This window comes from Lepidochelys olivacea, assembly GCF_965140295.1.
Source record: "Lepidochelys olivacea isolate rLepOli2 genome assembly, chromosome: 17".
In the NCBI taxonomy this organism is placed as follows: domain Eukaryota; kingdom Metazoa; phylum Chordata; order Testudines; family Cheloniidae; genus Lepidochelys; species Lepidochelys olivacea.
In genome coordinates this window covers 23,011,968-23,036,318 of record NC_140427.1, presented here as the reverse complement: position 1 = coordinate 23,036,318, position 24,351 = coordinate 23,011,968, and the positions used below count along the sequence as shown (strand labels likewise).

The window sequence follows — 24,351 nt, the reverse complement described above, 5'->3', positions numbered from 1 at the left end:
TCCCTTGCATACGATGGGTGCTTAAGAAGCAATAATAAATAATTATGCTTAGGAGAAATCTGTCAGAGCCGAGCGTTATCTGTCTATGGACCAGCACACACTGGCCAGTGGGTTACAGATGGTTGTTGTGCAGTGTTTGTTAGTAAAGAGCAGTTGCAGGACCCTTGCCAGGCTGGACATGATCTGTAGTTTAGTGCCATATTCAAAGTATTGCTCATCTAAATGGTCTGGCAGCCAAACCATGATGGTGAAGAGGCGCAGGCCAGTCCAGCAGCGCTCTCCTCCTCCTCCCAGGCTGGGGATATCTCAGCATGGGTAACCACCTTCACTAAGGGACACACATAGACCCCAAATAGAAACACCATTCTGTTTTTTTCCAGCTGCACTGAGGGTCTGTCTGTATCATTGGGGTGTCTAGAATGTTTAAAGCCTGACGTTCCCATGAGCATCCCTTCAGCTAGTGAGACCAGGGAATCCCCTCGGGGCTAGGCAAGAAGTCTCTGCTCTGGGAGTGTTGCCACGTTTCCTGGTGTCACCTCAGCCTAGGTCAGTAATGATTCCGTTTTGGTGGAAATGGCAACAGCGAGGGCTCTGGGGCTCAAGGTGATGTTTGGCAGACAGGTGCCCCAAAACACAAAGGGAATCTCAGATGCATGCTCCTGCAGAGTGTTGTTCTGTGGTCAGCTCCTGGGAGAAGTCCACAATGAGCATGGACAGGAGCTTTCAAGAGACAAACTCTCCCCCAGAAGATCCAGTTATCGTGAGACCAGGCACTGGTTTTTAGTGGGGTTTAATAAGTTCTTCGACTGCCACATTCACGCTTGGCACAAGGGGGAATCCACCTGGCCACTCCTGCAGCATTAAATTGGCTTTCGAATCTCAAGATGCAGTTACAGCTCCAGGCCATTGCTTTTCAAATGCCATATGAAAGCAGGAGTTCTTCATTGCGTAACACATATATCAGCATAGGCCTGCCAGAACACTTTTCAGTGGCATCTTCTACAGATCGATCATCTTACAAAGGGCAAGTAGTATGAGACCGCAGAGCAAATGCACAGATAACAGCTTGAAGCATCTGCCAGCTCTGCAGGTTTGCATAAGAACGGCCACGGTTGTGTAAGCCAGCTGTGGTAACATATACAGGGAAATTCAGGCTCTATCTTGCCATGAGTTGATTTTACTGTGGATTTTGCTAAGGCACCTGGTCTAACACCGCCTGTGAGAAGACGAAGAATGTTTTAGGCTAGTGCAGGAATAATACACTGTATTAGCAGGAAGACAAGAACCGAAAGCATGGAGCTGAGGAAGGACAGGGCTAGGTCCAGCACAGGAGGAAAGGCACTTAGAACTAGTGGCACAGACTCCCCAGGGACCGGGGCAAGGCAGCTTCAGCACAGAGTCAGGAACAGTAGTGAGGGATTAACAGAACTAATGGGGAAGCAAATGCCAGACAGCCCCTGGGGTCGTCCCAGCCCCTCCACTCTGCCACTAAAACCTCCCTAACATTCAGTCCAGGCTCTCCCTGAGAAAACCGACAGAATCACTGCTTTAGCGCTAGGCTCCCTCCAGCCAGGCATAGGGGTGAGGGGCGGAGCTGCACCTTCAGACTCACTGGTATGCTCTGGTTGTTTTGCCTTCTCTGGTTGCACACAGCAGCCAGGGCGCACCAGTGACATGGCCCCTAAGCCTTGGTCCTTTCAGGATCACGAGTTGGGAGGTGGCAAGAAGTGGGCGGAGCTTTTTCTTGGCCCTGCCCAATTCATGCCAACTGGGCATTTCCCGCAGCCTGGCAGGTCCCGCCCAGCAGGAGCTGCCCCTGCCTTGAGATAAAAGTGCAGGGGTCCAGGCTGCAATGCGCAGAGGAACAGAAGATGGCAGGTGAGATGCTGCAGGTTTAATGCTTGTATGTGCTTGAGCAGCACCGCTGCTAAAATGGCATGGTTGTTAGGAGGGTGTGCAGGGAGCTGCTTGTGGAAAGCTCGGTTAAGTCCCTGCTAGTGCTTTGCACGGTGTGGCAGCCGCCGCGGCATGTGACCTGTGCCAGCGTTGGGCACTGTCTCTGCTGTGTGGCCAGCAGGCTCTGTCTGGTAGTAACGCTTGCCTGCCTAGGGCTGCAGAGTGTTCAGCTGAGCCAGGCACTGTACCAGGGATCTGCTGGGGGGTGATCTTCATTGTGGGGGTCGGGGCAAAGGAAAGCAGCCAGAGATCTGAGTTGTTTGATTATGTTTTCCTTTCATCCACTGTTGTGCTTGTGAGGCTGCCCAGCCCTGTCCCCCCAACCCAGGGCCTGTCCTCTAGGTGTGTTGGAATAGTCTCACCAGTCTGGAGTAGCCACTGCGGGAGAATTAAACACCGTGATGCGGGCTGGGTGGAAAAGGAGCATTTTCAACATTTTGAAATTTTTTCCTGGCCTGATCTGTGACAAAAATCAAAAGCTTGAAAATTTTCCAAAACCAAAAAATAAGAAAAAAAATTGGGTTTGGGTCAACAGAAACATTTTATTTTTATAATTCTGAAACATTTTGTCTTGATTTGGACTCTTTCCTTTATTAAAAAGACCTCTTTTAGTGTAAGTTTATTTAAATTTTAAAATGAAATGTCATTTTGACTCAAAAATCTGAAACTTTCCATTCTGACAATTTCAAGACTTTTTTTAATCTCTTTTTTAAATTTTTTTATTTTTTATTTTTTTAAGCCAGGTGTTTTGTCAGACTTGAAACTGTTTTGCAAACAGTTTCAGTTTCAACAAATCAACATTTCTGAGTGAAAAAAAAATGTTTAATCAAAAAATTCCAGACCCTCTCCAGTTATCACCAATGCTGCCAACCCAGAAGATTCAGGATTCATGTGTCAGGCTTCAGAAATCATGAGATTGGCTTAAAATAATAATATGCCTTTGGCTTCTGATTCTGGAGCTTTATCCTGCACTCTGGTCATGTTTTCAAGCTTTTCTCTACAAGAATTAGTGTAGAAATTTACACTTTTTCTACCTCATATGATAGCTGAGAGTCTCAGATAATCACATGACTCGGGAGCTGGGGGCTAGGAAAAGCAACAAATATCATGAAAGTTGGCAACCCCGTGCCACACACAGTGTTCATCCATAGCTGCGAACATTGCTTGTGTCTGGAACCATCACTGACCTGACTGGGCCGCCGCGGAGAGCCCTGTACACTGGCTCTGCAGGCCTACAGGAAATGCAAAGCCAGGGTATAGCTTGGTGCAAGGAGGGCAGCATGGCCCTGCACCTCTCTTGGCTCAGCCCCAGGCCCAGGGGCCTGCTGGGGGGTGATCTGAGGGAAGGTGGAGGTATGGCCAGAGCACACTGCTCCAGATAGTCTCTGCTGCTGGATGGCTCCATAGGGAGCAGTTGCAGCATAGCATAAATTAGAGCAACCACTGGGGATCTCTCTGGCCCCCAGCCATCTGGGAGGCAAAGTGGTGCTTAGTGACCTTTGATCTCCAGAATCAGGGTCGTCTGGCACTAGCTGGTAGCCAGCAGCTCCTCTGAGGTGGGGTGAACACCACTGCGTGCTCCTGACTAGAACTGGCTCCTGTAACTTTGAGCTGGGGTAAGAACACTAGTCCCCAGCGAGTGGTACCCAGAACAGCAGCTCTGGGAACTCCTGTGGGTTCTGTGAATTCCAGCTTCTATGTTATATTGCTGTAGCAAAACTTGTGAATTAGTCCCACTGTTAAAATCCTGCTCTCCCCATCTCAGCAGTTTTGCACACTCTAAAGTGCTTAATGCCGTTAATAGCACTGGCTGGGAATTATGCATCAGAATGCTTTTCTGACAGAAAATACAGATTCTACAAAAATTGAAATTTTCCTTGCGAAATTTTCAATTTTGCCAAAAAATTCTAATTTTCTATTGGGAAAATCAAATTGTAATATTTCATTGTGGGTCAGTTTAACACAAATCAGAATATCAGAATATCAAGTTGCAGTGGGGGAGGTTTAGATTGGATATTAGGAAAAACTTTTTCACTAAGAGGGTGGTGAAACACTGGAATGCGTTACCTAGGGAGGTGGTGGAATCTCCTTCCTTAGAAGTTTTTAAGGTCAGGCTTGACAAAGCCCTGGCTGGGATGATTTAACTGGGAATTGGTCCTGCTTTGAGCAGGGGGTTGGACTAGATGACCTTCTGGGGTCCCTTCCAACCCTGATATTCTATGATTCTATGATTCTATGATATGTCATTTTATTAACTTGACCTGAAACATTTTGTTTCAGATCAGTTAAAAAAACCCACTAAATTTCATTTTGCTAGTGCATTGCCTTATGGGAGTTGTAGTTTGGGCCCTCATTGTATTCTCTGAGTTGGGGTCCCTGGAGGACGACATCACTCACAAATGTTGGTCAGATGAGTCAACATGGAGACAACGGAGGATAATCAGCTGAGCATGAGCTCCCAGTGCAACATGGTCAAAAGGGCTAATGTAGTGTGGTTCCCCAAACTTTTGATGGTGGTGTCTCTCCTTCCCCTTGTCCATGCCCCACCCCCCGGAGTCAGGGCCAGGAGTGGGGCCATGTCTTGGGGTGGGGGGGCCCACAGTCAGGGGTGAGGGGGAGGAGTCTGGGTCTGCTGCCTAGAGTTTCCAACTTTCTACTCACGCAAAACTGAACACCCTTGCCCTGCCCCCTGTCCTGCCCCTCCTCGGAGGCCCCGCCCCTTCTCTGAGCCCCCCCCCCCCGTTGCTCCCTCTCCCCACTCGCTCATTTTCACCGGCTGGAGCAAGGCATTGGGGTTCAGGGGGGGTGAGGGCTCTGGCTGGGGGCATGGGCTGTGGCTGGGGATGAGGGATTTAGGGTGCAGGAGGGTGCTTCGGGCTGGGACTAAAGGGTTTGGAAGGCGGGAGCAGGGATCAGGGGTTGGGTTGTGGGGAGAGGCTCAGGGGTACAGGCTCCAGTTGGCTCTTACCTCAAGCAGCTCCTGGAAGCAGCAGCATGTCCCCCTGTAATGATGCTGGTTCTGGCGGGACCCAACTGAGAGTGCCAATTCAGGATGAATTGCTGAAAGCAGGGCAGTTACAGCCCAAGGCTGGGATTTCTATGCACACCAAGGCAAACCCAACCAGACAGACAGAGAAGACTTTGGTTTTACCCACTGGCTAACCACAAGTCACACAAGCAATTCCCTCAGACACTCCAGTTTCCCAGTATCCCCACCAGTGCCATTCGTTATGGGGACAAACGGTTATGAAAACCAATGTCCCAGTAAAAGAAAAAAGGTTCTCTCAATCCCAAAGGACCAAGCCCCAGATCCAGGTCAATATACAAATCAGATCTTACCCACAAATCACGCTGTTGCAAATCCTTTTGAATCTAAAATCGAAAGGTTTATTCATAAAAGGAAAGAAATAGAGATGAGAGCTAGAATTGGTTCAATGGAATCAATGACATACAGTAACGGCCAAGTTCTTGGTTCAGGCTTGCAGCAGTGATAGAGTAAACTGCAGGTTCAAATCAAGTCTCTGGAGAACATCCACAGCTGGGATGGGTCTTTCAGTCCTTGGTTCAAAGCTTCAGTGCAGCGAAGTCCCTCCAGAGGTAAGAAGCAGGATTGAAGACAAGATGGATGAGCTGCAGCAGCTTTTTATAGTCTCCTACCATGTGGTCTCTTTCTTTGTCCCAAGGACGAGCTGCCCAGCACATGGCCTGGAAAACCCTCAGAGTTCTGTCCTTAGGCAGGTCCCTGCACACCTGGCTGAGTCCCAAGGCATGTCTGCCTTCTCTCAATGGGTCAGTTGTGTCGCTGATGGCATGAGCACTGACACCATGGGTGCTCCGGGGCTGGAGCACCCATGGAGAAAAATTGGTGGGTGCTGTGAACCCACCGACAGCTCCCCGCCCCACCCTAGCTCACCCCCGACTCTGCTCCACCTCCTCCCCCGAGCGCGCTTCTGGGTCCTGCTTCTCCCCCACTCCCTCCCAGCTCTTGCACTGCAAAACAGCTGTTTTGTGTGGCAAGCCAGGGAGGGAGCGGGGAGGAGGGGGAACGTGGTGCGCTCGGGGGAGGAGGCATGGCCAGGGTGGGGATTTGGGGAGGGATCCAATAGGGGCGGGGAGGGGCAGGGGGGCGTGAGCATCCACGGGCGCTGACAAAAGTTGGTGCCTGTGTCTGATGGTCCTTAATGGGCCACCAAGCAGGCTAGGCAGAGCTGACACCAACTTGTCTGGAGTGTTCCCCAGAAGCATAGCACAGGTTTGAAATACAGACAGTACAGAGCCAATATTCATAATTTTAACTACAAAATGATACACATATACAGATATACACATATACAGCATAATCATAACCAGCAAACCATAACCTTGTCTTAGACACCTTATATGACCCCCTTTATGTAAGATTTGGGCCACTACAGGCCTTTACTTGCAAAAATGATCTATAGGGTCCCAGTTCATGTCACACCCCACTCCGGCTCCTATGTGGAGACATGGCCAGGAGGCTCTGCACACTGCTCTGTCTTCAGGCGCTGCCTCCGCAGCTCCTATTGGCTGCAGTTCCCGGCCAATGGGAGCTGCTGAACCGGCGCTTGTGGTGGGGGCAGTGTGTGGCGCCCCCAGGCTGCCTTTCTGTGTAGGAGCCAGAGGGGGGGGGCATGCCGCTGCTTCTGGGAGCCACGCAGAGCTACGGGAGGTAGGGAGCCTGCCTTAGCCCTGCTGCACTGCCGACCGGACTTTTAACAGCCCAGTCAGCAGCACTGACTGGAGCCACCAGGGTCCCTTTTTGACCAGGCATTCTGGTAGAAAACCGGACACCTGGCAACCCTACTGCTGCCGGGGGTGGGTCTGGGGCTGTGGCCAGAGCTGCGGCCAGGGACCGAGCCTGGAGGCAGTGGTGAGGCCAGGAACAGAGCTGCAGCCGGGCCACGTTGGGGGCTGGCAGCTGGGCCCCTGGCCAGGTGTGGAGCCACGAAGCTGGGGACGGGTCAGTCGCAGGTCTGGGAGCTGGGGCCATGGCTGGGGGTGGGGCCAGAGCAGAGCTGGTGGCAGGGCAGGGTTGGATAGCGCTCTCTCCCCACTCCTTGTGGGGGTTGGGCTGGCCCCCCGCCCCCTGCGAAGGTTCCTCCATGCCCCCCTAGGGGGCTCACCCCACAGTTCGGGGACCTTTGGGCTAGTGCAATCCTTTGCTGTATAAACAGGGAATCTTGGATAGACTAGAGAAGTTATTCTACTCCTGTATCGGGCACTGGTGCGACTGCTGCTGGACTCCTGTGTTCAGAATGGTGTCCACAATTCAAGAAGGATGTTGAGAAACTGGAGAAAGTTCAAAGAGCCACAAGAATAATTAAAGTCTTGTAAATTATGCCCTGTAGCACAGGTGGGCAAACTATGACCCGCGAGCCATATATGGCCCGCGGGACCTTCCTGCCCGGCCCCTGAGCTCCTGGCCCAGGAGGCTAGTCCCCGGCCCCTCCCCTGCTGTTCCCCCTCCCCCACAGCCTCAGCGCTTTGCACTGCTGGCACAATGCTCTGGGTGGCCAGGCAGCGCAGTTGCAGAGCCGCGGCCTGAGACGGTGATCTGGGCGGCATGGCTGTAACGCCGCCAGCCACCGGTGCTCCAGGCAGTGTGGTAAGGGGGTAGCGGGGGCTGGGTAGAGGGCAGGGGCGTTCGGGGGTGTGGTCAGGGGTCGGGGTGTGGATGGGGTCGGGGTGGTCAGAGGGCAGGGAACAGGGGGATTGGATGGGGCAGGGGTCCTGGGGGGGCAGTCAGGAATGGGGGGGATTGGATGGGGCGGCAGGGGGTAGTCAGGGGACAGGGAGCAGGGGGTGGTGGATGGGGCAGAAGTCCCGGGGGAGCCATCAGGGGGGCGAGAAGCGGGGGGGTCAGATAGGAGGCGGGGGCTGGGCCACACCTGGCTGTTTGCCCGCCCCTGCCCTATGGTGATAGACTCAAGGAGTTCAATCTATTTAGTTTAACAAAGAGAAGGTTAAGGGGTGACTTGATCACTGACTGTAGGTAACTACATGGGGAAGAAAAATTTGATAAAAGAGTGCTCTTCAGTCTAGCAGAGACAGGTGTAACATGATCCAATGGCTGGAAAGTGAAGCTGGACAAATTCAGACTGGAAATAAGGAATATTTTTAACAGCCGTTGGAACAGTTTACCAGGAGTTGTGGCGGATTCTCCATCACTGACTATTTTTAATCAAGATTGGGGGTTTTTTCTAAAAGATCAGCCCTAGTTCAAACAGGAATTGGTTCTTGGAAGTCCAATGGCCTGTGCTTTAGATGAGATGATCACAATGGCCCCTTAGATTGTATGACTCCATGAGACTCAGCTCCCTGCTGAAGAGAAGGCTAGGTGGAGAAGAAGGGCGGTTTTGTACCGACTAAGACTCAGGGTTCATTTGCTGGAACTGCTCTAGACTCCTGGGGACCTTGGCTGCAACGCCTGATCTCTCTGTGCCCTCTTGTCTGGTTGGTTGTAAAGTCTGTGGACCAAGGCCTGTCTCTCGCTATAGAGAGAGAGAGCCTGGCACGATGGGGCTGATCCCAGCTGAGGCCTGTAGGCCTTGCTGTACTGCTGCTCATTTAACACCATTCATCTGCTCCTGACAGTCCAAGCTGTAGAGGGCATCCCCATACCAGCGGCATCCCTGGCATAGTTCCTGGATTTAGATGTTACTTGTGCTCCCCACACTAATCCTGACACTTGAGCTCTTTTAAAGGTCTCAGGCATAGATGACTCCTGCCTGCTGATACTGGGGGGGCACAATGTGTTGCCCCTGGGAGGAACTTCCAGCCCCATCTCCCTGGGCCAGGGCAGCCAATCCCGCTGGCTCCTGGGAGGCTGGGACCACAGGAGCAGGGAGAACGTGCCTCTGGGCTTGGGCATCCAGCTCCAGCCTGACTCACAGCACCAGTGTCTCCCTGGAGTGCCCGTGCCCCCGTGGACATCTCAGCAGAGGGAGGGGCATGTGCAATATCCCTACCTCTGGCTGTGCAGAGAGACTCTGCCCCCAGAGCCTTCCCCAGCGACCCCCTACCTTGTGCCCAACTGGGTCCACTGCCCTGTCCGCGCCCCACCAAAGTTACCTTTGGAGCAGGGAGGAGGGTGGCTCAGTCTTTCTCCTGCTACACCTCTCTTGGCCAGTTCTTATTCTAGTTTCTACATTTTCAGAACTGAGCCTTTTACAAGTCCCTCCTGCTCCACAGAAGGGAACTACTGTCCTCACAGCTCCTCAGGGAGCGATGCACGCAGGAGGGGACCACTGCCCTCACAGCTCCTCAGGGAGGGATGCACGCAGGAGGGGACCACTGCCCTCACAGCTCCTCAGGGAGCGATGCACGCAGGAGGGGACCACTGCCCTCACAGCTCCTCAGGGAGCGATGCACGCAGGAGGGGACCACTGCCCTCACAGCTCCTCAGGGAGGGATGCACGCAGGAGGGGACCACTGCCCTCACAGCTCCTCAGGGAGCGATGCACGCAGGAGGTGCTCCTATGGGACACACCATTGAACACAGTGGAAGTGACTTCACACATCAAAAGGGTGTGATGCAATGAGCTTTTCTGCTGTTGTCACCAGATAATAGCAAGAGGATGTGCCACCTGAGCAGAGGGGCTGAGGTGCAGGTACTCACCTACGGGGCTTCCAGCTCCTTGCCCAGTGGTTTTGTACCAAGGTAAAGCCATTGACTTCGGTGGAGTTATGCCTGACTTGCAGTGGTATGAATGAGCCGAGGATTCGGCTGCCGTGTACCGTGGCAGCGGCTCTCTTCTGGATTGAAAATAACCCCTCACTTCTTGGGAGCTGACTCCATCTGTACCCAAAGGCAGGAGATTTTGGCCTGGAGTTGAACCTTACCGAGGAGAGGGGCAGTCAGAGCTCTGGGCATTGAGCTGTTTTGATGGGTGGGTGAAATCTGTGAATCCTGGACACCCTTCATTGCCACTAACCCAGGTGTATTTGTGTATCTTTCCAGGGATGAAGCCAGCAATCACCCTCTTCGGATTCCTGGTAACGCTGAGCCTGTGCCAGGGATCTGGACCTTCCTTGAAAGGTATTGCCCCTTTCTCCTGCCCCTCCTGCTCTCTATAATAAGTTTGAAAAAGATTTTTTTTAAAAAAGTGGCTTATATTTTTGAGAAGGAAAAAGTGCAAAATTACAATGGCATCAGGAATTAAACATGTCACCTGCACAGAAATCTTCCCTAGAGAAAAGCTGAACCACAAAAGAAATAAACAGCTTGCTCAGGAAAACAAACCAGCAGTTGATAATTTGCCTTTTCAGAATCGCTTAGACCCAAGTGCCCTTTCCCTCTCCTGCACTGGTCATTCTACAGGATGGCGAGTTTCTGACAGCTAGTGTCCTGTTCCTGTTCAGCCATGTCGAACAGAGATGTTATTGGTTTTATTTATATTCGTTCAGTACTCAGAGAGCAAATGCTATAATGTTAGGGAGGATGTGCTGCATGCTGCATGCCCAACAGAGACTGAATCTCCCTCAAAACTCAACCTTAGCTACAGATTTCTCTGCATTTAATTATGGAGGCACCAGTTGTGGCTGCACAGTTCAGATTAATCTGAGTTTTGCTCTTAAAGCAGGGATTCGGACACTTGGTTTAAGTGCAGAACTCAACTCAATCTTAACCACAGAGCCACAAGGCTTCAGACAGATTCTCTTTATCCCTAATTGCTCCCTTGTGAGAGGCATGATATTTGCAGGGGCCCTGTCAGCTTTTCCTCCTCATGGTGCTCAAGAACTTCACTAGTGGCTTTCTTGTGGGCAATAATACCTCTGCTTGGGCTGGTTTATTAATGTCAACAATTCAAACCGTTCTCCAAGTCCTTGAATACAGCCCATCAACACAGCATCTGTACAGCTCCGAGACCTTCCACCAGCCCCAGGGCTCTTCTTAAGTTCTAGTCTGCTTTTTATCCAGGAGCCCCCTAGCTCCTTCTATCTGAAATCCTTCCCTGCTCTGTCCATCAGGAACTCCCTGCGTTCCTACCTGGCATCCTTTCTCCTCCAGGAGATGGTCCAGCACCCTCTCACACTGTCTGTTCTCAGACTTGGACAAGTCATTGGGCTCCCCTGGCCCTCAGCCTTCTTCAGCCCTTGGGCTCCCCTGGCCCTCAGCCTTCTTCAGACTTGGACAAGTCCCTTGCTGCTCCCCTGGCCCTCAGCCTTCTTCAGCCCTTTGGCTTTCTTGGCTTGGGGAGGGCAGCAGGCAAGTCTCTCCTGGCCTCCCTCCTTCTCCAACCCCCAGGCTTTTGCTATCCTCTCTTACCCAAATTTCCTTCTGTCTTCCTTGGCCCCAGATGCCACCCCACATTCCTAATCAGGTCCAGCTGCAGACACAAGAAAGCTGGGCCCACTGTCCTTAGAGGGACCATCGAGGCATGAAAAATGCAGCCTGGTCTCCCAAATTTATAGCACTTACTCTTTGAATCTGGAAGGAATTTTCTGAGACTTTACATATAAATCTGCTAATTTGTTTATAAGTTAAAATGAATTTTAAATGGGTTCTTTAAGAAATTTAGCACGCCGTATCAGACCATTTTTTTTCTTAAATGATCTCAGCTCGGACATTGTCTGTCCATACAATAATTGGCAGAGAGGTGAATTTTGAATAGATCTAGCTAAATAACTGTACAATAATGTCACGGGTTCCCCCTGGGGTGCCACCTGGAACTGGGTACCACTGAGCCTCCCAGACCCACCAGCCTGGGTTCCCTCTCACACTGTGCTGCTGTGACAAGTTGCTAAGCTCTCCAAGCTTGCTCTTTCGATCAGCATACACACAGGTAGGGACACACACCTGTTGTAACATGCAAACAGGCTTTCTGATCAGCCCCTGCATGGGAAGGCTATACAACTAGGGTACTTACCAGCTTCTCAGGCACACCACACCTCTGGAGGGTAAACCCAAAATTATACAGTCTTGTGCTGCACAGAGAACTGCACAGAGAACTGTAAGCTCATGAAGTTCGCCCTCTCCCTCAACGTGGAGAGAGAGATGCAAAAGTTTTCTGCCCCAAGTTATAATGTCCACACGCTGGTTTTAGACAAAACAAAAACAAGTTTATTAATTACAAAAGATAGATTTTAAGTGATTATAAGAGATAGCAAACAGATCAAAGCAGATTACCTTGCAACTAAACAAAAATGCAATCTAAGCTTAATATACTAAAGAAATTGGATATCGGTAGCAAATTCTCACCCTAAGTGTTGATTTAGGCAGTTTGCAGAGTCTTGAGAGCAAGCTGCACTTTCTTGCAACTTAAAACCCGTTATTCCTTTCACAGGCTAGAAACCCCTCTAGCTTGGGTCCAGCCATTCTCCCCAGTTCCAGTCCTTGTTCCTCAGATGTTTCCAGCAGTCTCTCTTGGGCGGGGAGTCCAAGAAGAACCCCAATGACGTCACTCCCCTGCCTTAAATAGTTTTTGCAAATGGCGGAAACCCTTTGTCGCCAACTTTGTCGCCAACCCATGCCTTTTAATGAAAAAACACTGGTATTCTATGATGGAGTCCAGTACCAAGTGACTTGGCCACATGTCTCTGTAAGGCCACAGCAGCCATGAATCAGATGCTGTTTGTAGCGTCCTCAGAAAGGCTCCCCCGTCGGAGATTAGCATCTTCTCAGACCTATTGTTTTCCCTAATGGCCCTTCCCAGCCAGCCATCTAGACTGATTGCATTCTATCTAGTGGGTGTTCCCCAGGTGTAAGCACATTTCAATATATCTAACTTCAGATACCAGAATGATACATACATACAAATAGGATAATCATATTCAGTAAATCATAACCTCTTCAATGATATCTCACATGCCTTATCTTGTACCAAATATATCATAATTATGCCATACTCATATCATGATAATAATACCATGAAGAATATGGGGCGTAATGCCACAAATAATTTTTAGCATAAATTGTGAATTCTTCATTTTTCTTCATAACTGAAAGTTTCTTTTTTGGCAGAGGCTGAAGAATAATAATTTTTTTCAGAGAAACTCACTATGAATTTCCCTTTTGCAAAAGGTCTGTCTTCTCTCATTGTTCTTCCAGACTTTCAGTGATGAAGAGTAATGGGAAAGACAATTAGCTCTGTACCTTTCATTTCAGAAACTACCCATTGCACCAGACCTATTCGGGGGAGCGGGGAGGAGGGGAGCATGTGTAGTGGTACACAGGGGATAGCAGGAGGGAGGTGGAAACCAGAATGTGTCTTCAGGGGAATGTGGACAGGAAAGAGGGAGGAAAAAGTGTATTCCAACTGCTTTGCTATACTGTGGAGATGCAAAGCAGCTGTAAACCCAACTTCCATGGCCAGTACTTGCTGCTTTGTGCTGCTTCCAAGGGGCAGAAAAACGTTAGCCTGAACCAGTAGATCTGGCCATAAAAATGAAAAGCAAATTATTATTTTTTTAAAATCAAGACGATTCTCAGACAAAAGCTACATTAAAGTGAAATCAAGTTTCAGAGTACATATCAGTAGTTTAGGATAACAAACATAACAGGGATGTTGTAACTATCCCATAAACAATTGTTATGAGCCCAAGAAATTCAGAGTAAAGACTAAACTTAAAAGAAATCCAAACCTGTTCTGCTCTATAAATGTCTGTTTCAGCTAGAGAGACAAGGTGGATGAGATAATGTCTTTTACTGGAGCAGTGTCTATTGGTAAAAGAGACAAGCTTTCAAGCTACACAGAGCTCTTCAGTTCAGCTTGGGCACATAGAAGCAACTAGGCAGAACCTGCCCCAGTGGGTACCATGTGGAGAAATAATAGTGCAAAGAGAACAGGGCAATTCTCAGACAAAAGCTACATGAAACTGGAGTCAAGTTTCAAAGCACATGTCAGTAATTTTGGGTAGAATTTGATGCAACATGTACTATATGGGAGAGCTAATAGTAAAAAGGAAACCTAACCTTTGAATGCCCAAGCGCTGTGGCTATTGAATAGCTGTAAGAGTGAGTCTACGATCTGAGGAGAGCGGGACAGAGGCCAGATGGTGAGCCTCAGGGAAGATTCCACTTGCGATGGGCAGAGACTTGCTCCAATATATACAGCAAATCCTGATTTGTGGAGTGAACTTGTGGGAAGGAGGTATCCTCATGTCATGCTCCTTCTTCTCTTTGGACTAGATATCTCAGGGATGCTGTCGGCTCCGTCCCTTCTGAGCAGTGTTGATGAAGCCAAGCAGCTGGTGGATGCAGCATATAAGTACACCCGGAACCGGTGAGTTCCCTGTTTACAGAGGGTCAGCCTGTCACACCCTTCTGCATGGTGAATAGCTCCCTGCTCCATGAGTAGGTAGCTCCATTGATTTCAGTGTCACTATTTGCAGAGTAAGGTGCAACTCATCCTGAGCACAGGTGTCAAAATCTGGCCCACAGTAATTCTCCATATGTAATATGCTGCAGTCCAATATCTGACCCTAGTCCAAGGCACTCTTCTACTCCAGGTTGCAAGTAGGACAATGCCTGAGCCCTAATCTGTGATTGGTGACATTCTCGAGCAGGGCTACAAAAGGGGTGTCAATAAGGTGGTATTTAACTGTCCTTAGTAGAAAATGACAGTAAAAGAGATGGAGGGACAGAGACAGTCTGTCCCCATGGGCCTCTCGTATATGCACGACCTGCCTGTGAGCCTCATGGTTACCTGTGCTCTGACATAATTGTTATGGAATTGACAGCAGCTATTCCATAGTTAAGGTTGGGTTCAGTTTTTCATCTAAGAATACAGTGCATCTTCCTCAATTTACAACAATTAATCATAGAATCATAGAATCATAGAATATCAGGGTTGGAAGGGACCCCAGAAGGTCATCTAGTCCAACCCCCTGCTTGAAGCAGGACCAATTCCCAGTTAAATCATCCAAGCCAGGGCTTTGTCAAGCCTGACCTTAAAAACCTCTAAGGAAGGAGATTCTACCACCTCCCTAGGTAACGCATTCCAGTGTTTCACCACCCTCATAGTGAAAAAGTTTTTCCTAATATCCAATCTAAACCTCCCCCACTGCAACTTGAGACCATTACTCCTCGTTCTGTCATCTGCTACCATTGAGAACAGTCTAGAGCCATCCTCTTTGGAACCCCCTTTCAGGTAGTTGAAAGCAGCTATCAGATCCCCCCTCATTCTTCTCTTCTGCAGACTAAACAATCCCAGCTCCCTCAGCCTCTCCTCATAAGTCATGTGTTCTAGACCCCTAATCATTTTTGTTGCCCTTCGCTGGACTCTCTCCAATTTATCCACATCCTTCTTGTCGTGTGGGGCCCAAAACTGGACACAGTACTCCAGATGAGGCCTCACCAATGTCGAATAGAGGGGAACGATCACGTCCCTCGATCTGCTGGCAATGCCCCTACTTATACAGCCCAAAATGCCATTGGCCTTCTTGGCAACAAGGGCACACTGTTGACTCATATCCAGCTTCTCATCCACTGTCACCCCTAGGTCCTTTTCCGCAGAACTGCTGCCTAGCCATTTGGCCCCTAGTCTGTAGCGGTGCATTGGATTCTTCCGTCCTAAGTGCAGGACCCTGCACTTATCCTTATTGAACCTCATCAGATTTCTTTTGGCCCAATCCTCCAATTTGTCTAGGTCCTTCTGTATCCTATCCCTCCCCTCCAGCGTATCTACCACTCCTCCCAGTTTAGTATCATCCACAAATTTGCTGAGAGTGCAATCCACACCATCCTCCAGATCATTTATGAAGATATTGAACAAAACCGGCCCCAGGACTGACCCTTGGGGCACTCCACTTGATACCGGCTGCCAACTAGACACGGAGCCATTGATCACTACCCGTTGAGCCCGACAATCTAGCCAGCTTTCTACCCACCTTATAGTGCATTCATCCAGCCCATACTTCCTTAACTTGCTGACAAGAATACTGTGGGAGACCATGTCAAAAGCTTTGCTAAAGTCAAGAAACAATACATCCACTGCTTTCCCTTCATCCACAGAACCAGTAATCTCATCATAAAAGGCGATTAGATTAGTCAGGCATGACCTTCCCTTGGTGAATCCATGCTGGCTGTTCCTGATCACTTTCCTCTCATGCAAGTGCTTCAGGATTGATTCTTTGAGGACCTGCTCCATGATTTTTCCAGGGACTGAGGTGAGGCTGACTGGCCTGTAGTTCCCAGGATCCTCCTTCTTCCCTTTTTTAAAGATTGGCACTACATTAGCCTTTTTCCAGTCATCCGGGACTTCCCCCGTTCACCACCAGTTTTCAAAGATAATGGCCAATGGCTCTGCAATCACAGCCGCCAATTCCTTCAGCACTCTCGGATGCAACTCGTCCGGCCCCATGGACTTGTACACGTCCAGCTTTTCTAAATAGTCCCTAACCACCTCTATCTCCACAGAGAGCTGGTCACCTCATCCCCATGCTGTGCTGCCCTGTGCAGCAGTCTGGGAGCTGACCTTGATTGTGAAGACAGAGGCAAAAAAAGCATTGAGTACATTAGCTTTTTCCACATCCTCTGTCACTAGGTTGCCTCCCTCATTCAGTAAGGGGCCCACACTTTCCTTGGCTTTCTTCTTGTTGCCAACATACCTGAAGAAACCCTTCTTGTTACTCTTAACATCTCTTGCTAGCTGCAATCTGGGAGCAAAGGCTGAATCTTCTGAGGGTTTTCAGCTAAATGTTAACAAATCACTTTTTTTTTGAGTCACAGGTATTCCTGGGCCCCATCTAGCTTCCAGACACCTTATTCAACCCTGCAAACTTTCCACATAATTAACACACATTGAAAAACCTGGGGACTCAGCACAGCTGAACAAATCAGGTCATAATGAAAGTTCTTCTTTGAGTGATTGTTCACGTCCATTCTAATTAGGTGTGCGTGCGCTGCGTGCATGGACGTTGGAAACTTTCCCCCTTAGCCGCTCCCATCAGGACGGCAGGGGAACTCCCTAGAGTGGTGCCCTCATGGCAGGGGATATATTGCCCTGCCAGTCCGACCCCCCCTTCTGTTCCTTCTTATTGTCCGTGGCGGTGTTGGAATATTTTCTCTCTCTCTCGCTTGCGAGAGATCCCTTAGCCTTTCAGTCTTGTTCTTAGATAGTTGCCAGTTCGTTAGAACTCCATTGTTTCAGGTGTCTGGAAGCTAGTTCCAGCACCAGTCTGGGGCCGTGGGGCATGCTGCAAGCCCAGGTTTTCAAAGCTTATGCCATGTACCGCAAGTCTATGCCTAACAGCGACCCCCACGATTCCTGTCTCCGGCGTCTGGAAGCGTCTCATCAGGCAGAGCGCTGCAAAATCTGCAAGGCCTTTAAGCTGCACACCAAGAAAGAAAGAGACTTTCGCCTTAAGCAGTTGCTCATGGAGGCTGCATTACAACCACCGGCCTCTGACCGAGCGGCACTGGCCCCAGCTTCCTCGGTGCAAAGTGCCCTGGCATCCGTGCGCGACCCAGCACCACCCAGGCACCGTAAATCACCAGCACTGAGATGGGACGACCAACTTCTGCATTGGTCGACCTCTCCGGCACCAACTAAGCAGCACAAGCAAGGGGAAAGAGGGCGCTCTCCCAAAGAGCTACTAAACCGCTCAAAGATGCTCCTGACACGCAAAGACACATTTCGAGCCTGAGCCAAGAACCAGCACCATCGACTCCGGCACCACAGGCCCTGTTAATTCTGGTACCCACCTGATTCAGTGTCGATGAAGGCCTGGAGGAGGTCCTTGAACACCCCTCCACACCCGACACTTTTGAGACAGAAAAAGACCTCATTGAGTTGTCGGTGCCAAACCCCCTCCCGTGCAGGAAGAAGCCTCTGGCACCACCTAAAAGGGGGCGGTCCAGAGGGAAGCCGGCAATGGTGCGCCACTTGAGGTCACCATCTCAGCACCACTCCCATTCGAGCTCGGCGTCTTACTATTCCTTGGTGCCCACAACCCAGAGTGAAGTTATGGCACCAGAGTCGAACCAGCCAGCGGCACCCGCGGCGACTGCACGCCAGTCCCCAACACCATTGGTCGCCCGGCACCGGACCTCACCGGCGCTGAGTGCAAGACACTGATCTCGGTCCCGAGACTCCCAGTACCGTTCGTGGTCCTGGTCAGCCAGGCACCCCTCCCCAGCTCCCCGGCACCCTGCGACCGCTGAACGTTCGGCACCACCCTGGTCCTCTCCATCAGTATCCTCCAGCTCTGAGGTCGACTCTGGCCCTCTAGCTATAGCAGACATCGAGCAATAGCCAGCAGAGAATCCCAACCAGCTTGGCAGCCACAATGGCCTCCTCCGGGTCAGTGGCCTTTCTGGACCCCATGGGCCTACCACCAGCAACAGAGCATCTCCTCCAGAGCCTCTGGGTCCGGACAATCTATGTGACACCATTCCAGGTCGCCACGCAGGCACCCATCAAGGACAAGGGAGGCCACTCTCTCTAGGCCACCCCCAGACCCACAAGAGCAACCGCGCCTCCAGGCCTAGTACCTGAGGCGGTGCCAAGTTCTGCGACACCTCGAGAGGTGTCAAAGCCCTGCAGGGCCCTGAAGTGACCAGGCATATGAGGACACACAGGAGGGTCTAGATAAGGGCAACCTGCAGCACCTCACTTCCTCCTCTTCCCCAGATGAGGCAGTGGCATGCACATCAGTCTCAGGACCGCCACTGATTGACCACAGGGCTCACCAGGAGCTACTCTGTGGGATCACCCTCAATATGGGCTTCCAGGCAGAAGAAATGGTTGAGCAGGAGGATCCGATGGTGGATAGCCTGATGCCCGAGGGCCCCTCCAGAGTTGCGCTCCCTCTCATAAAGACCATACAAATGAATTACAAAACAATATGGTTTCAGAGTAGCAGCCATGTTAGTCTATATTCTCAAAAAGAAAAGGAGTACTTGTGGCACCTTAGAGACTAACAAATTTATTTGAGCATAAGCTTTCGTGAGCTACAGCTCACTTCATCGGATGCATTCAATGAAGTGAGCTGTAGCTCATGAAAGCTTATGCCCAAATAAATTTGTTAGTCTCTAAGGTACCACAAGTACTCCTTTTCTTAAAACAATATGGCAGACCCCGGCCTCGAGGGGCGTAGAATGGAAATACTTTGCTCCCTCCAATGGCTATGAGTTCCATTTCTGCCATCCGGCTCCCTGTTCCCTAGTCATTTCAGCAGTCAACGAAAAGGAATGACAGGGCCAAAAAGCCTTGGCCCCAAAGGCCAAGGAAGCCCAATGTTTGGACCTCTTCGATAGGAAGGCCTACTCTTCCAGAAGCCTCCAGTTACGTATAGCCAATCAGCAGACAGTCCTTAATAGTCATAATTTCAACTCTTGGATGGCCGTGTCCAAGTTTAAGGATCACCTGCCCCAGAACTCACACTCTGAGTTTGCGGCTTTAATTGAGGAAGGGAAGGCGGTGGCTAAAACTTCATTACAAGCCTCCCTCGATTCAGCGGACTCTGGGGCCAGAACCATTGCCTCAGGGGTAGTTAGGCGATGCTCAGCATGGCTCCAAGCATCGGGCCTCCCTCCAGAGTTCCAGAATACCCTCCTTTTGAGGGTTCAGGCCTTTTCTCGGAGCAAACAGACTCCAGGCTGCATCGCCTTAAGGATTCTCGGGCCACCCTGAAGTCACTAGGGATCCATACTCTGGCAACCCAGAGAAAGCCCTTCAGGCCTCTGCAGAGGCAGTATCAACCCCACCCCAGACAGGAGCCGTATTGCCGGCAGGGCAGAAATAACAGGCACGGACAGAACAATGTGCCTAACTAGGGCCAGAATAAGCCCCAACTGGGAAACAAGCAAGGGTTTTGAAGGCATGCCCGAGGACAGTGTACCAACCCAGCTCCTGGATCCATCCCCAGAGTTTTTAAACTGTGTATCCCACTTCTACCATGCGTGGTCCCATATAACATCGGACCTATACATGGTACAGGTTGGATACTCTCTCCAGTTCTCCTCCTCCCCTACCTCCCACCCACCTTCCCCATCCTTCTTCAGGGACCCCTCTCACGAGCAACTCCTTCTTCAGGAGGTTCGTTTGCTCCTCGAGATAGGTGCAGTGGAGGAGGTTCCGCAGGAGCTAAGGGGAAAAGGGTTTTACTCCTGTTACTTCCTAATCCCCAAGGCAAAGGAGGGTCTTCGACCCATTTTAGACCTTCGCGGACTCAACAAATTTATGGTCAAGCTCCAGTTCCGCATGGTCTCCCTGAGCACTATCATTCCATCACTGGATCCGGGGATTGGTACGCTGCCCTCGACATGAAAGACGCATACTTCCATATTGCTATTCATCCGGCGCTCCGACGCTTCCTCTGGTTTGCCATAAACCAACATCACTACCAGTTCACGGTTCTCCCATTCGGCCTGTCCACAGCCCCCCGAGTGTTCATGAAATGCAAGGCGGTGGTGGCAGCCTTCCTGTGGAAAAAGCAGGTTCGAGTGTACCTATACCTGGCTTCTCACAGGTCTTCCAAGGATGAGGTCCAGTCCCATGTGATGGTAGTCATGGACACATTTCACAGACTGGGGATCCTCCTCATGTGCCCAAATCTTCTCTCATACCCACCCAAAGGTTAGAGTTTATAGGGACAGTCCTGGACTCAGTACAGGCAAAAGTGAACCGTCCAGAGCCCAGATTCCAAGCCATAGAGCAGACTGTAAAATCAATGCTTCGGTATCCCACTACCACAGTCAGGTGTTGCGTACAGCTAATAGGGCATATGGCAGCTTGCCAGTACGTGATCAGCCATGCCCGACTGAGACTCAGACCCTTGCAAGCGTGGTTCGCACTGTCTTATCGTCTGTACAGAGACCCCCTGGACCTCGTGGTGATGATCCTGGAACAGGTTCTAAAATCCCTGTGCTGGTGGCTGGACCAATCAGTGGTCTGTTCAGGGGTCCCCTTCGCCAAGCCCCAACCTTCTCTGATGTTAGTAACAGAGGCATCACATCTGGGCTGGGGCGTACACTTATGGGACTTGAGGACACAAGGCTTGTGGTTGAGGGACAAGATACTTCTCCATATCAACCTGAAGGAGCTCAGGGCAGTTCATCTCACCTGCCAGACCTTTCACACCACATTGCAAGGTCACAGCGTGACAGTCCTGACAGACAACACGACCACCATGTTCTATATAAACAAACAAGGCAGAGCCCGCTCCTCACCTCTCTGCCATGAAGCTCTTCTTCTCTGGGACTTCTGTATAGCCTCATCCATTCAGCTCAAAGCATCCTACCTTCCAGGAGTGTGGAACGAGCTTGCTGATCGCCACAGCAGGTCATACCACATGCACGAGTGGTCAATCAGATTGGACAACATACAGTCACTCTGCCAGGAGTGGGGTGATCCCCAAGTAGACCTCTTCGCCACCAAGAGCAACAGACAGTGCCCTCAGTTCTGCTCATTCCAAAACCACAGTCCAGGCTTGATTGCTGATGTGCTCTTAATACCATGGGGCAAGGGTCTGAAGTATGCCTTCCCTCCTATCCCACTTGTCCATCGGGTCCGCCTCAAAATTCGCAGACATAGGGTGATGGTGATCATTATCAGCCCCTCTTGGCCCTGACAGCATTGGTATACAACCCTACTAGAGCTATCTGTAGATGCCCTGATTGCCCTGCCCCTCAACCCAGATCTGATCACGCAGGACCACGGGTGCCTCCTTCACCCAAACCTGCAGTCTCTGCATCTCATGGCTTGGAAACTCCGTGGCTAAATCCCATGGAGAGCCAGTGCTCTCAGTTGGTGAGACAAATTCTCCTCGGCAGTAGGAAACCTTCTGCTGGGGCTACCTACCTGGTGAAATGGATAAGGTGTGAACCCAAGCGCCTTCAACTACTCCAGGGTACCATCATAGTTATTTTAAAATACCTCCTACACCTTAAGCATCAGGGTCTATCCCCTTCCTCCATCAGAGAAAACCTGGTGGCCATTTAAGCTTTCCATCCAGGGGAGTCTGGGCACTCGGTATTTTCTAATCCCATTGTATGGCGATTCCTCAAAGGTCTGGAGAGGGTGTTCCTGTATTCTCGACCACCAGTCCCAACCTGGAACCTGAACCTGGTCCTCTCCAAACTCATGAGCCCACCATCTGAGCCCCTGGCCACTTGTTCCCTCCTCTATCTTTCTTGGAAGGTGCGTTCCTGGTGGCCATTACATCAGCAAGAAGGATGTCCAAGCTGAGAGCCCTCACCTCTAAACCACCGCACACGGTGTTTCATAAGGACAAGGTGCAGCTTAGACCACATCCTAAATTTCTCCCCAAGGTGGTCTCCCAATTCCACGTGGGTCAGGACATTTGCTTACTAGTGTTCTTTCCAAAACCCCACATGAGCCCGAGACACCGTAGCCTACACACGCTGGATGTCTGGAGAACCCTGGCTTTCTACATAGGGTGTACGAAACCTTTCCACAAGTCGACCCAATTGTTCATCACCATAGCTGACAAAATGAAAGGTCTTCCTGTCTCTGCACAGTGCATATCGTTCTGGATCACAGACTGCATTCGCACATGCTATGAGTTGGCCAAGGTCCCAGCCCCAGCAATTTCGGCCCATTTAACCAGAGCACAGGCATCTTCGACAGCCTTTCTGGCTCAGGTCCCTATCCAGGAGATCTGTAAAGCAGCCACCTGGTCTTCAGTGAACACGTTTACAGTCCACTATGCTGTTAACCAACAGGCCAGAGATGATGCAGCAGTTGGCAGAGCTGTTCTTCAATCAATCGTTCCATGGCTCCTACCCTCCTCCAATAGTAAGCTTGGAAGTCATCTAATTGGAATGGACTTGAACAATCACTCGAAGAAGAAAAGACGGTTACCTACCTCTAGTAACTGTTGTTCTTCGAGATGTGTTGTTCATGTCCATTACAATACCCACCCCCTTTCCCCTCTGTCAGAGTGAACAGCAAGAAGAAACTGAAAGGGGGTCGGGCTGGCAGGGTAATATATACTCTGCCATGAGGGCGCCACTCTAGGGGGCTTCCCTGCCATCCTGATGGGAGCTGCTAAGGGAAAAAGTTTCCAATGTCCGTGCATGTGGTGTGCACACACCTAATTGTAACGGACGTGAACAACACTTCTCGAAGAACAACAGTTACAAGAGGTAGGTAACTGTCTTTTACTAACCGTTGTAGTTTAAATATAGTTAAGATAGAGAATATGTAACCACATTTTAGGGGAAAGAACATTTCAGGGCTGTTGTGAGTCTATATCTAACATTCCAAACCTGGGAAATTCAGAGTTAAAGTTATGCTTAAAAGAAATCCAAACGTGGTAAGGTTTGGGGAGTGGCGAGTAGTGAGGCCAGGCAATAACCACACAACTCCAGATTCTGGATTGTGATTAAGACATTTCATGTTTGTGGTTCCAGATTGGAGGACATGGACTTTTTAAGGAACCGTTAAGGGGGTTTTATTTTTCCCTTCACAAGAGCAGTACAAAGCAGCCAAAGCACAGTGGTAAATCTGTCCCTTCATTTGCAGTGGCTTTATTGATCGGTGTTAGCGAGACTGGTGCGACAGGAAGGGAGGCTGGGAGAGACAAGTTGCTGAGTCCCAATAATTCTAGCCTGTGCTCCTGCCTCACTTCCTCTGGCAGTGCGGCCTCTCTGTGTGCAGGGGAGCCAACGGGAAACTTTCAAGCACCGATGACCAAGCCAGCATGGGGCTACGGGACCTTTAAAAGGAGTGGCAGTTGTGCTGTGTAATCTACCAATGAGAACTTTTGACATATCCCATCTCCTTCATACCTGTCTTATTACCACCAATAGAATTGTTGCACACGAATGAGCTGTAGAAGAAGGATGAGGATTAGTTAAGCTACCTCTGATGTCACATTGGTAGGACTTAGAGTTACTTGAGATGTTGCCCTGATCTTATCTGGACCCAGTACAACCATAACAATTTATGCAACAATCACTAATACTTTAATTAATTACAATCACATTTCTTCAGATATAGACTATGAACAAGATGCCAAATATCGTAACTGTGGAAATTTGATAAGTGTGTGTTATTCCATTATTTTGGGATAAAGAAAAGACTGACTTAGATGGTAAATTTCTTAAAGGATCCAATTTTTAATTAATTTTAACTCATAAGCTAATTCTCAGGTTTACTTGTAAATTCTCAGAAAATTCATTCTGAACTCAAAGAGTGATTGGTGTAAATTTAGGGAGGTGTAAATTTGTCTTCACAGATAACCAAGAGATTGAACCCCTATTTTAAGTGCAAAACAGAACTCAGCCTAAACTATCAAGCTGCAACCGGCACCTCGATAAATACAGGCAAGGACAGTTCAAACAGCATAGATCATTTTTGTGGCATCAGAGATGACTCAACCAACCATCACAATCCCTTGACAGGTGATTTGCATGCTGCAATTCCAATGAGTGAAATGAGTCAGTGGAGTAAGGGGCGGGGGCTG

General features: G+C 50.0%; 1 protein-coding gene across 1 annotated transcript in view; it reads left to right on the top strand.

Annotated features, from left to right (window-relative positions):
• The first annotated feature begins 1,828 nt into the window (after positions 1–1,828).
• MPO (myeloperoxidase) overlaps positions 1,829–24,351 on the top strand; it is a 73,342-nt gene continuing 50,819 nt past the window's right edge. The window contains exons 1-3 of the mRNA XM_084650636.1: positions 1,829–1,878; positions 9,938–10,015; positions 14,108–14,201. Coding sequence (XP_084506762.1) covers positions 1,872–1,878; positions 9,938–10,015; positions 14,108–14,201 — 179 coding nt within the window. The 5' untranslated portion in view covers positions 1,829–1,871. The remainder of the gene's footprint in view (positions 1,879–9,937; positions 10,016–14,107; positions 14,202–24,351) is intronic.